Here is a 15,000-nt window from a genome sequence, read left to right as displayed (position 1 = left end):
ATTGCTTATCATGTATCGTAGAATGGGAGTCTTTTTCTTTTTTCTTCTTATTGGATTTATGAGTATTTAGACCCTGTAGGGGAAAGACTATTAACCTTGCAACCACCTAGCACAGTAGCCTAAAAAGAGGTGCATGAATGTGTGCTGATAAATTCCAGTAACACAATCGTATTGTTGTAATTACCGTAAAATTCCGGTTATAATCCCCCCCCCCCCCGGCGCTTAATTTCGAAAGGTTTCTTTTATTCCGCTTATAAGCTCCCCCCCTCCGGATATAAGCTCCTCCGTTTACAACCCCGCCCAAAACCCCTTACGAAGTTGTATAAGCCTTGGGCTTATAACCGGAATTTTACGGCTTTGTTCAATGCTAAAGAGATTGACTTATAAGTACAGTAATGACTCAGGAAAACTCACAAAAGTCGGAGTGCTCTACAAGTGACGTCCCTGTAACCTTCCGATTGGTCGCAATCCGAGCTAGTAATAGTAAAAGTTCACGAGTCCTGTTTTGGAGCACTTTGATCTTTTTTTTTTTTTTTTTTTTTTTTTTTCAGTATTCCTGAGTCACTGGTAAGTAGATATTTCCCCCATGAAACAAATTTATATCAGAATGTACATGAATATTTCTATATGAAGTACATTCTCCAGAAACATGGGGTATTGCATCTTCATAGTTCTGTTGCTATTTATAACAACATTTCTCTGTGTATGACGTTTTTAATTCCTTTAGAATTAAGAATAAAAATGTAACTATGCAGGCTTTTACATTTACCCCTTGTGCGTCGTTTGCAAAGGTGCCAAGCGATGAATGCTGTTACTGCAACAGCAGATACTGGGCCGACAATATAGTACCACTCTGTAGAGGTAAACATGAAAGTTCTTTATTTCAACTTATGGTAAAACATAAGAAAAAAATTGACATGGTAAGAAAATTCCAAATTCTCTAGAAAAGCGAATTCAGATTGCAAAAAGAGCAGCAATTTGTTTCCCAATTTTCCATGAGATGGAATATCCTACTGCCTTAGGAGTGTAACTCCAAAATAGTCAACAATTTCCATAACATCGAGACTGCCGTTTGCCAGCACGGCTGGGCGGATGTTTCCCAGGCAGCAAGCATATTAACAATATTCGAATGCATCGTTCGCCAAAATGGACGTGGAAATAGGGGAAGGGCACATTGACTACAAATAGCCCTCAGAACTAGAGCACGAGCACACTGAAAACAATTCGCCAGTAAAACAAAAATATTTTTCCATGCAATTTCCCAAACAGTTTTTTTGAGCAGATACACAATACACACCTGCGGAACTCATACTTTGAGGAACACCTCCGTTGGGTGCCCCCGAAAGGGGACAGAGGAGTAGAGAACTTCACAATAGAAGAGAAAACACACATGTCAACCTACCTGCTTGTATATGTACTTGCAAAGCTATGGTGTAAAGAATTGAGAAAAAAAAATAGAGGATAATTTTCATTGAAACAACAGATTTCACAGACACAACTTTGCTTGCAGTATTTTTAAATCGGCTTTCACTTTAAATTTATTTCGCTTTAAATTTATTTTCGATTCAAATCACCGTAAGTTATTGTTTAGTGTTGATCTCACAGTTGTTGTGCAAGTATGCGTACGCTATTGATTAGTGTTGATCTCACGACTGTACGACTCTACGACTGTGGGAGTTTATATGTAGCCTACACTGCCTTCTCCCTGTCTTAGAACCAATTTTTAACTCCTTTCAATCACAAAACAGCTGCCAATCAAGCCATGGTGAAGTAAAGGACTGAACGAAAGCTTCACGAACAATGACAAATATTCATATTATGGTTTCTTTTCTTAAGCTCCCTTTTTCACTTTTGGAAACTGTTGACACCCTCGTTTATCTGTAACGTGCGTAATTATTTATTTTCAACAGAGCCTTACCCATTGACTGTTGACTTTGAATACACAGTCCATCGTCGCGTAATGGTTTTTTTTGTTTAAATGTCTTGTACAATGTAGAAATTATCAAACTATACTCTCTAAATCAATATCAACTTCCATATTACATACCTCTAACTTCTACTTCAACAGACGACGCTGCAGTGCCTGCTGCATTTTTGGCTTCGCAAATATATTTACCACTGTCAGAAACCTTGACACTCTCGATAATGAGGATACTCCTGTCCCCATTCTTAGTAATGTTGGCGTTTTTACCCCTAAAATCAGTGTTCATTTTCCATCTTATTTGTGATGTTGGGTCTTTGGTCTTGCAAGTCAGAGTAAGCCTGTCACCTTCCAGTTTCCTTTGGTAAGACTCTCCAGAGATCACGACAGTTGGCTTTTCTAAAGATGAAATACAACATAATGCATGCTTTGATTTAAAGTGTGTTGTTACATCTCGAACTGGTCATATGTTGCAATTAATGAAACACTGTATTCACCTTTCTGTTGTAGCAGTTGAACGATCTTATGTAGCCGAGATTTCAGTCGGCTATGCATCAGTTTATATCTATGCCTGGGTCAACAAGTTTTACATTTTTGGTTGCAGTAAAGCCAAAAAATAAGCAGGACTTTTTTCAAGCTTATAACATGATTGCACAGATACTTCAGGGTAAAAGCATGCAAATCATTCAGAAGTCATGTTGGTTGTTTATTAAAAAAAAGTCCGTGGGCTTAAAACTAATGTGTCAACCTGGATTTCTTGAAAACGCTATTTACAACTTGTAATCGACACAAACCTAACACATGAAGAGTAGACGTGGAATGTTCTTCACCGGCCTTGTTTGTAGCCTTACACTTATACCTCCCCTTCATGCTCTTTGTGGTATTTGGTAACTGGAGTAGAGACCCGTCAGAAGTATTCATAACGACAGTAGTTGGGGGAAGCTCTCCCTGATCAAATTTCCAGGATAATTTTGGAAGTGGCACTCCTTTGGCTTTGCAACTGATGTTGGTTGTTTTTCCCTCAGGAACTGTTTGGTTTCTTGGATAGACATCAACCACAGGATAGACTATTTCAAGAAAAGTCAATCTAGGTTATTATATACGAAAAACCACTGAATTGATTCCTTGACATGTAAACTGATCTCCTTGCTAATTTACATGTACTTAGCATAATTCAATACAAGCGTGCATTGAGATGGCAGAATTGGCTGTTGTTGTGCTCGCTTAGAACAGAGTGGGCTTTTGCCATATCACCCATGTCCAACCAGCTCGAGTGGAATGAAGCCTTTATGTTCTCTACAAGCAATAAAACTGCTTTGACTTCCACTAGTCAAAGCATCCAAGTGCTAGTACACGTCTAAACAACAGTAACTTGCTGTTAACCGCAGGAGTTTAGAATGCGATTCACCCTGAGGTTATATCTCCATGGACATATGATTGTGTAGACCATGTGGGGCCCATTAGTATGGAAATTTTCAGTGGTCTTTAGGACATGTAAACAGTAAACAATCTGCTTCAAGACAAGGTAGTTTCACTACCGAGTGCTGTTTACTTGATTTATGTCCCGATTAACAAAATTCCATGGTTAGAAAATCAAAACCTAATGACCAGAATTCTGTTCACGAAAAAGACGTTTTATGACATTCTGATTATTTCAAATTATTTAATAGTGTGCACTGGATGTAGGTTTAACACTTCCAATGCAATAAAACTTTAACCCCTTGAGAGGAATCATGAAAGCGTAATGCAAAGAGGTTCAAATTTCAGCTCTTCCAGATCCCTCCAGAATGATAACTTCACGAACGATAACGCATTTGTTGTTGCCTTTGTTAAGTTTCCTTTTGTACTTTTGGAAACTGTTGACACCTTCCTTTATCTACGTAATTGTTGCTCTTCAACAGAGCCTTAACCAATGACTGTTCACTGTGAATATACAGTATAAAAACTGCCTGGTATCAGGGGACACCCAACGAATGTGTTCCGCAAAATATCTGTTCCGCACTGGAAATTGAGCTCGCTGGCAAGTTATCAATTTTCATACTGTCTCAACCTGTGCTGGTTGGATTAGAACAGAAACTGGCGGAGACTGGAGAAGAACTGGTTCACGAGAAGCTTGCCGCTCGTTCAACTTATCCCATGTTGGAAAAAAAAACTCTGTTTTGACCAGTTTGATGAGCAGTTTAAATCCACGAGGTTCTTTGCTGGCTGGGAGTGCGAACACCTTTTTCCTCACAAAAAATTTAAAAAAACTTAAAAAAAGAGGTTTATTAGCGTTTCCTTGTACGTGTTTTGCCTATTAGGAGCCGATCAACTCGAAACTTCAACATCTCCACCTTTCGTCCCCCCCTCCCCCTCCCAGGGCAAACCCAGGGCATTTGAACTTTTGAAGATTGTATCGTTCAAGTTCTCGCCCCTTCGGGCCAAAATAGTGTTCAAATGCCGTATCCTATCATCGGATTTATCTGTCAAATGCCCTTCCTAAAGAACAATCGTCGTCGGCTCCTGTCGTCTATAGATCGTTTTCACGTGACGTCACAGCGGCCATGTTGGTGTACAAGAACAATAGACGTTCTCTTCGTTGGGAACCAAACTCTGTTTTTATGCATATTCCATGCTACATTTTGTATTGTTTTGTACACCAATATGGCCGCCAAGTCACGTGAGTGAAAACCATCTGTAGTAACGCTCTTGTATAAACATGCCAACACATGTTTCGTGACCCTTTATATGATGATGGCATTTTACCAGACTTGAATTACTACAAAAACACAACTTCAATATTCAAACTATTAAAAATGGCTTGAAACGTTATTTAGTTCATGTCAGAGAGAAGATCATGACAGACCTGCTCTGACTTCCCTGTGGGTCTTTGCGGTTGCCACGCTGTAATATGTCCCGCCAAAGCTTTGCTCTTCCGAGTAAGTGGGATACGAGGCGTTTTATAAATATTTTTCAGCATTGGCTGATCGTGTATTAAACTTGTATAATTACTTATTTCATCAAATATTTAAGATATTTTACTGCTGGATAATAAGTTGTGACAAAGCGGGTATTATTCTCTCGTGAGTCTTTCTTGTTTTTTTCTCAATGCATATTGCATTCCCCTCAAAATTTACTTCAGACAATGTATCATATATTAGATTTTTAGGACAGCCGCTAAACTCTTCCATCTCTTTCAAACACGTTTTTATAGCTGTTAGCGACTTCGGGAGCCGGAAAAAAAAAATCATCTGAAAGCTGTAACTTTCGGTTCAATTTTCCCCACCCCACCCAGGCAAGGGCCGAATTTCCCACCTCCAGGGAGGCCTTACCCGTCATATTCCCCACTTCCCGGGCACAGGTAATAGTCAAATGACCGGGGTTTGCCCGGGGGGATCGGGGGATGTGAAAGTTTCTATTTGATCAACGCATTATTATACATTTCGCAAGTAATTTTCAATGGGTTCCCCTGTCTTGTATAATGTAGAAATTTTCAAACTGGACTCTCTTAATCAATAACAACTTCAATATTACGTACCTCTTACTTCGACATTAACTGACGAGGATGCAAAGCCTGCTGCATTGTTGGCTTCGCACATATATTCACCACTGTCAGAAACCTTGACTCTCTCGATAATGAGGATGCTCCTGTCCCCATTCTTAGTAATGTTAGCCATTTTACCCCTAGAAACAGTTTTTATTGTCCATCTTATTTTCGATGTTGGGACTCTGGCCAGGCAAGTCAGATTAAGTTTGTCACCTTCCATTCTTGTTTGGCAGGACTCTCCAGAGATCACGACAGTCGGCTTTTCTGTAGATCAAATGCAATATTATGCATGCTTTGATTTATAGTATGTTGTTACATCTCGAACATAAACGCCAGTGAGAACAATACTGTGATTAATTCTGTTGCAATAACATTGAAGGAAGACTGCATTCACATTTTTGTTGTAGCAATTGAACCATTTTATATAGCCAAGATTCTAGTCGACCACAGAAAGCTCTTATGCGTTTATAACTTTGCCTGCATCAACACCTTCTACATTTTTGGTCGTAGTAAGGGAAAAAAATTAAAAGACGACGAATTAAAGCTCATAAAACTTGAAAATTCAATAGCCAACTAGTTCCGAACAGCATACATAATTGCATCAAAACCACCATTTTCATGGATTCGAACTACCATTATAAAGAAAGTCAGAAAGTCAGTTTGGTTGTTTATGAAAAAAAAAATGCTTGGGCTCAAAACAATGTGTCAGCTTGTGATTTATTGAAAACGCTTTTCACAACTTGTGATCGATACGAACCTAACACATGAAGAGTAGACGTGGAATGTTCTTCACCGGCCTTGTTTGTAGCCTTACACTTATACCTTCCCTCCATCCTTTTTGTAGTATTTGGTAACTGAAGTAAAGAGCCGTCCGAAGTATTCATAATGACAGCAGTTGGGGGAAGCTCTCCCTCATCAAATTTCCAAGATAATTTTGGAAGTGGCACTCCTTTGGCTTTGCAACTGATGTTGGTTGTTTTTCCCTCAGGAACTGTTTGGTTTCTTGGATAGACATCAACCACAGGATAGACTATTTTAAGACAAGTAAATCTAGGTTATTGAATACGAAAAACCACTGAGGTGATACTTTGATATGTAAAATGATCTCCTTACAAATCCACATGTAGTTAGCATAATTCACTACAAGGGTGCATTGAGATGGAAGAATTGGCTGTTGATTATGCATGCAAAGAGCAGAGTGAGCTTTTATCATGTCATTCATATCCACCCAGCTCGAGTTAACTCAAGTTTTCAGGTTCCGTACTAGGAAAAAAAAAACTGCTTTGATTTCCACAAATTAAAGTAAGTAAAGTGTCAACAATAGTAACACCTGTTTCTTTTCTTGGAGGTTCGTGTGCATATCTAGGCGGCTACTTGGCTTGGCCAAAGATTTGTCGATTTACAGTAAAACCGGTTGTCCATTTGAGTTTGCTCCGAGGAAGTTGCAAGTTCAAATTTCAACTTGCTGCCAACTCTTTACGTTCCCATGCAGAGTCAGGTATTTGTACCCGTTCAAAACAACTTTGATCTCCATTTATTACAATATAAATTTACGGCATAATAACTCTACATTGGGTCGGATTCGCGAGGCTGTGCAAAAATTAATTCTTAAATGACAAATCCACAATGTATCGCTTGTGTGATTGTTTGCAAACCTTGAATTACCGCAAGGTCTGGGAAAACGGTTCGTGTTGTCTCAAATATGCCTTCATCGACCTGGAACAAAGCTCACAAGAATTAAATTCAGGACTGTAAGGGGAATGAAATATCAATTCAACAACACGATTTCTTAGCATTAAGCGCAACTGGTTTTTCTCAAAAAGTCCGTGGTAAAAGTCCATACAACAACATCTTCGTTCACCACTACTGGATTCCACGCGTAAACTTTCTTCGGAGAAATTAATCATTTCAAATCCATTTGACGGGCCTTCCAAAATATTAAAGTAATCAATTCCAAACCAACTATGGCGAAGGTTCACAATATAATTACAGTTCGAGGCATACCATTGGACTTCAACTGTGCATACGTTGGCAAACTTAAACCCTCAACTTGCTCGGAGCAAAGTGCCAATCAAAAACGCAACATTGCGTGACAATATTGCAAAGTGGCGCGCAAACGAACAACCGGTTTTACTGTAATTTAACTGTTAACCGCAGGAGACTGAGGAAAATGCGATCGGTCCTGAGGCTATATCTCCATGGACACATGATTGTGTAGACCATGATAGGCCTATTAGTAAGGGTCTCTGTAGTGGGCTTTAGGACATGTAAACAGTACACAATCTGATTCAAGCCATTAGTTTCACTGCGGAAAGGAAAAAGGAAAGGAACTTTATTTAAGTGTCAAATCGTTCTAGCGCTGGAGCACTAATTGGGGACACTGTAAACTGAAACCAACAATTAACGCAAATCGAGTCAAATGTTTATGCTTTGTTCTCAGATAAATTGTATAGTCTGCAAACACCGGCGTGAAAAAACAAAAATCCTTGAATAGGACCCACATACGCTGTGGATTTCATTGTTAACATGTCTGTGAACACTAAATGGCACGGTCAAAAGGTGTACACGTTGCCGGTAAACTCCGTTCTCAGGTTAAATCCGCTTTAACTTAAGGCTAAATTGGTGATCCTCATTTCACCTAGGTTGAATACGCAATCAGATGAATTGAAGAAACTATTTTTTTGCAGTAAGAGAAAAATTAGGGGCAGGTTAGGATTAGTTTTGGTTATTATACATGAATATCAAATGACTTATTATGCAAACGTAAATAATGAAAAGAACTGTATTAGATTGAGAATGTTCGCCATTGTAGTGTAGTAGTGAAGACGCAGGACTATGGATCTGGAAGGTCCGAGTTCGCGGAGTACCGGTAAGTGCATAGTACAGTTCTTTGTTCCCTTACTATGCTGCAATGTTGAGACTGAATGGGTAAGTGTATGAATACAGAAACCGATAAGATGATACGAAACATTAAGAAGATGAGGTGAGATGAGTAAGACAGAACTTAAGTGAAGGTATAGGTGTTTTCAACTTTTTATAGGGGGTTGATTAGGTAGAGTGCGTATTCAACCTAGATTAAAATGAGGATCACCAATTTAACGTAAATAAAACGGATTCACCCTGAGAACGGATTTTACTTGCAACGTAGATGATACCGTTCGTTAACTTGTGTGCGAATAGACTACAACAATAACGTGAATCAACCACACCTAAATTGGTTACGATTTCGTTGAATTTTTGTCAATACTCTTCGTTTTTTATAGTCTCTGCTGAAATTTTTATAGTCACTTACATTTTTTTCACTTCTTTCGTATAATTACTTTCGAATGTGTTGGGAAGCCGTTTTAAAGTTAATGCTTACCATAAAACAAAACTATCGTGGAACTCACCGATTTATATGAAAATCGGGCTTCAACCCAAATTATCACAGCTATAGTTAAGTGAATAAAATGTCCACGCCAAATTCTGAGCTGGGTTTCACCAACAAAAACGATTGTCTTTTTGTTGCTTTATGTGCTCGAGGTATTTTCCATTATTTGTTATTATGTGGCACGGATAGTCTTAAGGCCGAACCACCTGGATATTCAGAAGTGCTGCTGTGGACTAGATTGATTGTCAGGTTTTTAGCGATTAACACGAATGGTTTGGAATTGGTGTAACATAATTTCGTTTAGAGACAGTTCATTCGGTGGCTAGAGAAGACTGGACGTGAGATTTTTAGGTAGTTTTGTATTGGTCATCTCTTTTACAGATGTAGTGGCCCTTAAAAGAGGCGTTTATGTTGCGCGATTGGTGAGCGCTGTAGGTCGTAAGGAAATCCGTCAAGAAACAGAAACTTATTGTAATCTAATCTAATTTCTACTTGTTCTACGGCGATTCAATTATGGCATTCAAATTCATGAATTGCCTCGTTCCGTAGTATTTATCTGATCAGTTCATTAATTAATTAAGCGCTCATTTATATCAACTGTACAACTACAAACTCACAGCTGTTAAATATTTCTTTACTTAGAACTACAACTAGCCAAAGAGCCTTTTATTATAGAGTAGTATCTCTTTGAAACGCTCTACCGCAGAATATTACGTTAAGTCGATCGTTACCTTAATAACTCCTAATGGACAGCAAGCTGAACTTATAAGATTACAGATTGCAGATTATGAGCCAATCAAATCGAAAATTCACCATCCCCTCCCCCGTCCACCCCCTGCAAACCCCGGCATTTGACGGGTGAGGTTTTCCCGGGGGTGGGAAATTTGACCTTTGCCCCTGTGGGGTGGGGGAAATTGAACCGGAAGTGTCAGGTTTCAAATGATTTTTTTCGGGCACCGCAGTCACTAACAGCTTTAAACACGTGTTTGGACGAGATGGAAGAGTTTAAAGGAACACATATAGCATTTGTGAGCGATTGCCTTGCAAAAAAAGGTCTTCAAAAGTTGTCTTCAAACGAATTTTGGCTGTGTAATTCGTCTTTGTCATACTATAGAGTGAATACAGTATGGTACGTTTTCCCACCCCATTTCATTGCGAAAGCTCTATGTTCTGTTAGAGGTAATCAACCGAAACTGAACAATTTAAAATTCATGCAGTCGTGAACGCTCCAGGCTCTGTTGTTGATAAGAATACAGTACTCTCGTTAAACAACCTTCGCCTTGTTTTGGATTTGCAGAACCTTAGACTTGCTTATTGAAATTTCCCGACTTGATTAATTTGTAAGAAGATTACGACATTTTGATTTATAAGACATGTTTTGATGTTCCGAACATCGTCGTCAGTTACAGAATATTTGAAAAACCATTAGGACTGTATAACAACAAGGCAAAACATGCATAATTAATTATGATTTAGTGACAAAAATAGATTACATATTCGAGTGAGATACAAAACGTTAGAAAGAATATAAAGTCTAAAGCGTAAGTGTCAGGTTAACGTCAGGGTAACTTGAGGGGGGAGGGGGGAGAGGATTGTTGAAGTTTCTAATTGATCAGCGCTCACACCTTATTCCAAAATGGCCGCCCCTTTAGTATTCTTTTGTTTTTATGCAAATTGGCTCTTATGGCCTCGCTTTCAAACGTAAAATTCAAAAGAAAATTTAACCTTGAACGATGCCGTAAGGGCCAATTTGCATGGAAACAAAAGAACACTAAAATGGCGGCCATTTTGGAATAAGGTGTATTACAGCTGCCTTAAATACCCAGCTATGAAATAGTTTAATCATCAGTTTGTATTTGATTTAAATGTCTGAATTCTTAACTTTTACTTATGTAGTACTAATTTTATTCTGTGTTCTATTATTTTTATCTTGTTATATGTTTCACTGCAAAGCCCTACGGGGACGTAAAATAAACGTATGTATATGAATATGTATAAAACCCACGAATTTGGTTGAGGATGTTGTGCAAGGCTTTATCCAAGCATGGCAATCTTTTTGCAGTAATAGCGTTTCAAACCTACGGAAAATAAAATGGCTGTTTCACATTTCACAGACAATTAAATGACCATTTCACGATTCACGAAGAAAAAAAAAAAAGAGCCGTCTGCCATAGAGAAACTCATTGGGAAGAGCCTCGCGACCTTCTGAGACGATTTCCGAGCTTGTTTTCGCCGTGTTTATTGACCAAAAAAGCTGTCAAGAGGGTCTTAATTGCGGCGGTGGGGGGAGGGTGGGGGGGGGGGGGTGTAGCTTTTACGGCTAACGGTTAAATAATTTGTCTTTTCTCCGCCAACGGAGATCTTTTTTCCGTCATGGTTAACTTATGTGAAAAACAAGGAAACGTCCTGTCTGTTAGTTACTAGAAGGCTTCAGTAGACATATAACTGGATAGTTTAAATCATTGATTATCACAAGGTGGCTCATGAGTTTGTGTTGTTCACTCGTCAAACTTTGCTGAGGCCTTGGCTTGTCTTCCAAACCTTGTCTTCTGCTTCGTCAACTCCAACGCCTTTATCTGAGTCACTTTCGTATTCTTCAATCTGGTTATTACTAGTACTAGAGGACGTAGGGGTAAGAAAGTTAAAACGGTATGGAGTGCTCGGAAGTCTCTTAAGACTAAATATTTCAAAATACTACCTATCCCAAGGTTTATTATTTGGTCGTTTTCACGCTTAACGGTTAACATTTTTCGATTTTTCACGGCTCACGCTTAATCCCATTGAGACCCTCTGTCAAGGCTAGCGAGGTCATGTGTCGAAAGCTCACGTTCCAGTAAATCTTGCAATCCAGATGTAGTTGTTTTACCTTGCTCTGCTGAGTTATATTTATAGTCCATTGTTATAATTTCTCGGGCTCCTACTCCCAAAAAATAAATATAAAAACAAACAAACAAACAAAACCATGAAGCAAGATCACGTCACAGTTCACGGAGAATTAAACACCCGATTCTCATTTCACGGATAAGTATTCTCAAAAATCACGGCTTATGTTAATTGACAAAATCACATTTTACGAGGAAACAATGTCATCTCACATTTCACTGAAAATTAATGCAAAACGAAGGGGTATGGCAATTTGGACTTCACCAAAATGGCAAGATTATGTAATCGCTCTTACTTAAAGGATGCTTCCAGTGACTTTACAGAGTCGAAGTTACTTTATATGCTCCAGCCCTGTTATAACATCGTTTGTAAGATCGTAATAATTAATTAAATGTACGACTGTATGCTATTCTTGTTGTTGCTCAATCGATGACATTTCATGTAAAGTAGATTGATTTGATTACATGTGTTACAATTCAAGACCATTTTAATTTATGTTACAGTTAAATATTCAAATAGTCACACAGTTTCTTTGGGTGCCTTGTGATTTAGCTGACTTACCTACTACGTCAATCCAAATGTTGCCGCTTATATTTCCTGCCCTGTTCATTGCAACACATCCATATTGGCCGGCATCTTTGAAAGTCACATTAGTGATGACAAAAGTGTTGTTATTGGACAATTGCGTTCCATTGTTAGTCCAGGTCACGTTTGGTTCTGGGTCTCCTCTCTCAATACATTTTAATTGTAATGTAGAGTGCAACAACACGGGCATAGAGTCTCTTTTAAGAGAAGCATCCAGCTTAGGAGGAGCTAGAGAAAAAGAAAAATATAAACATTACACAATGACTCAATCGTCAAGTGATATATATGTGTTCAACTAGCACAATTTAAGAAGTATCACCATGCAGATTAGATGATATGTTGTGGATAGGTATACAGTACAATTCCGCGAGCACGAACCTTCCATTCTGCAATTTAGCCTGAACAGGTTCTTATTACATAATGGTAATTACACTGTAACAGAAATCTAGGCCATCTAGGTTCTTAAATAGGTTCTTATTTTCTGGATTAAAAGAAACACATAGTAGATAACATAGTTTAGTGTTATTCGACCTTCGTCCCTGGTGCAGCAGCCAGTTTTTCCCTATCCCTTATTTAAAATTTAAATAAAATTTAAATAAAGAATTGTAAAAATCACATAAAAATTAGTATAATAAGTAAAATCCAAATATCACACGAATCTTCAGAACATCAATCAATTGATCTTACTTGCCAAAGTGCACACATTTTTTTTAGATTTTAGGAACCTGTTTCAAATTTTAGGGTCAACAGGCTCTCGTTTAGAGGGGGTCTAACTGACTAATTTTAAGCTAACAGGTTTTCAAAATAGGTTCTTACTTGCGAGGTTTTACTATATTACATTATTGTTTCCAAGTGTTTGAATGGATTGAGTTTTTTTAGTTATCCATTTTGAAGAAATGGGGATCTTTGGTGACAGAAGTGTTTCAACTTTGTTATCTTAACGTTAGAATCAACTTATGAAATGCACCGTGTCAGAAACAAATTGGCCTCAAATGGTAAAAAACCTTGTTAAAATTAGTCATCTCACCAACTTGAAGCCTCTTGGGTACGAAGACCAGCGAAGCATTAGATGGCAAATTCTTAGATTAATGGGACAGTCCTGTTGGACAGTCCAGTTGTTTGGTGTGTTAGGCACAAATTTTCAGTGATAACTAATTATGCAATGCTTTCTCAATGTGAATTTCTAGTTCTTTGGCTGATTGGTTGAAAATAATATGGGCATGAATAGATCAGTCAATCCTTTCTGTTATTAATAATTTAGCATTTCTGCGAATTCACAACACCTCATCAGAAAATGAATCCGAGAATATAACAATTTTAATGCTAAAAATGCCACTAGCCTAGCCCTAAGAATACCAAAACTTGTAAGGAAAGAAATGACTATGGTAAGATAACTAGTGACATTCATTTCCAGCTTATTGTATGAGGAACCTAAACAACCCTTTGATTCATTTTTCTTATTTTTTGTCATCCTTCGACAATTAAGACGACACCCTGGGTCCTTGTTGCGTTTTTTGCACTGTTTGCAAACTGTGTATTTTTATGTCATCTCCATTCTGAAGTCATTATTTTCTTTATTGCCTGTAAAACCAGAGTTTAAAATCTTAGTCGTCACTGTTTCTTTCTTAGCTCTTAAAGTGCCCTTGTGATAAAAATAAAAAAAAATCACTTCTTTTTTTCTCAGATTTTGAGATTGTGTTTGCTTAACACCTGACTGGCAAAATTTTGAGTTTTGATTTTTATCCACAGGCCGTTTACTTTTAGTGCAAGTTTTGGATTTCAAGGTCGGCCGTTGTTCACGTTCAAAACTGACCGATTGGACCTCACAGGGCTGGATCCAGGAAAACGTGACGTCAAAGGCTCACTAGCGTAAAATTTCAGCGTGTAAATGTAGTTTATTATATTGCCTTAAGGACAATTTGTTTTCAGATTTTTTGTCTTGCTTAAAATTGCGTTAAGTATGAGTTAATTGACAGAAAACCTCAATGATGTGGCCATCCAAAAAGGGTTTCGGGCATATTTTCCACGTTGCCGGTAAAATGCGTTCTCAAGTTGAATCCGTTTTTACCAACAATCGGCGTCAAAATTGTTGAGACACTCTTATCCTTTAGAGTCGATTTCAAGCTGGGTGCGAAAATGGCTCCCTCTCTATGAGCCTTGTCAACAGCGGTATAACATTGATTAGGAGGGGGGGGGGAGGGAGGGAGCGGTATCCCGGAAAAGTACTTTTTGGACAACTTGTTTTTGCAAACAATGAATGTGTAGTTGCCAGTGTGCTCTTTTGGCAACTGTCACAACTAATTTTGTCGCCGACTGAAGGTTACATTGGTGGTCCTTATTTTACCTAGGTTGAATTTGCACTTTTTGGAATCTAAATTAAGCCTAGAGAAAAATGAGGGTCAGGTTAGGATTACTTTTGGTTATTATAGATGCCCCTCTGCATGGATATCAATTGACTTATTATTTAGAAGAAAATAATGAAAACAACTGTGTTCGGGTTGAGCATGTTCGTCGTTGTAGTGTAGTGATGAAGACACAGGCTACAGATCTGGAGGGTTCGAGTTCGAGAACCGACAAGTGCATAGTAAAGTTTCTGTTCTCTTACTATGTTGTAATGTTGAGACTGAAGGGATAAGTGTATGAATACAGAAATGCAGGGGCGGATCTAGGGGGAGGGTGCACAGAAGGTGTGCAACCGGCTAGTCGCTCGGCCCC

General features: G+C 38.4%; 1 protein-coding gene across 1 annotated transcript in view; it reads right to left on the bottom strand.

Moving 5' to 3' along the window:
• The window catches only part of LOC138055980 (fibroblast growth factor receptor 1-A-like), a 53,475-nt gene extending 40,978 nt beyond the window's left edge, over nt 1–12,497 (bottom strand). The window contains exons 1-7 of the mRNA XM_068901837.1: nt 12,262–12,497; nt 6,205–6,477; nt 5,439–5,711; nt 2,716–2,988; nt 2,048–2,320; nt 1,403–1,426; nt 770–853 (exon numbers count right to left, since the gene is read on the bottom strand). Of these exons, the coding sequence (XP_068757938.1) occupies nt 770–853; nt 1,403–1,426; nt 2,048–2,320; nt 2,716–2,988; nt 5,439–5,711; nt 6,205–6,477; nt 12,262–12,475 (1,414 nt within the window). The 5' untranslated portion in view covers nt 12,476–12,497. The remainder of the gene's footprint in view (nt 1–769; nt 854–1,402; nt 1,427–2,047; nt 2,321–2,715; nt 2,989–5,438; nt 5,712–6,204; nt 6,478–12,261) is intronic.
• Between the last annotated feature and the right edge of the window lie 2,503 nt (nt 12,498–15,000).

This window comes from Montipora capricornis, chromosome 7, assembly GCF_036669925.1.
Source record: "Montipora capricornis isolate CH-2021 chromosome 7, ASM3666992v2, whole genome shotgun sequence".
In the NCBI taxonomy this organism is placed as follows: Eukaryota; Metazoa; Cnidaria; class Anthozoa; order Scleractinia; family Acroporidae; genus Montipora; species Montipora capricornis.
This window is presented reverse-complemented; position numbering and strand designations above follow the sequence as displayed.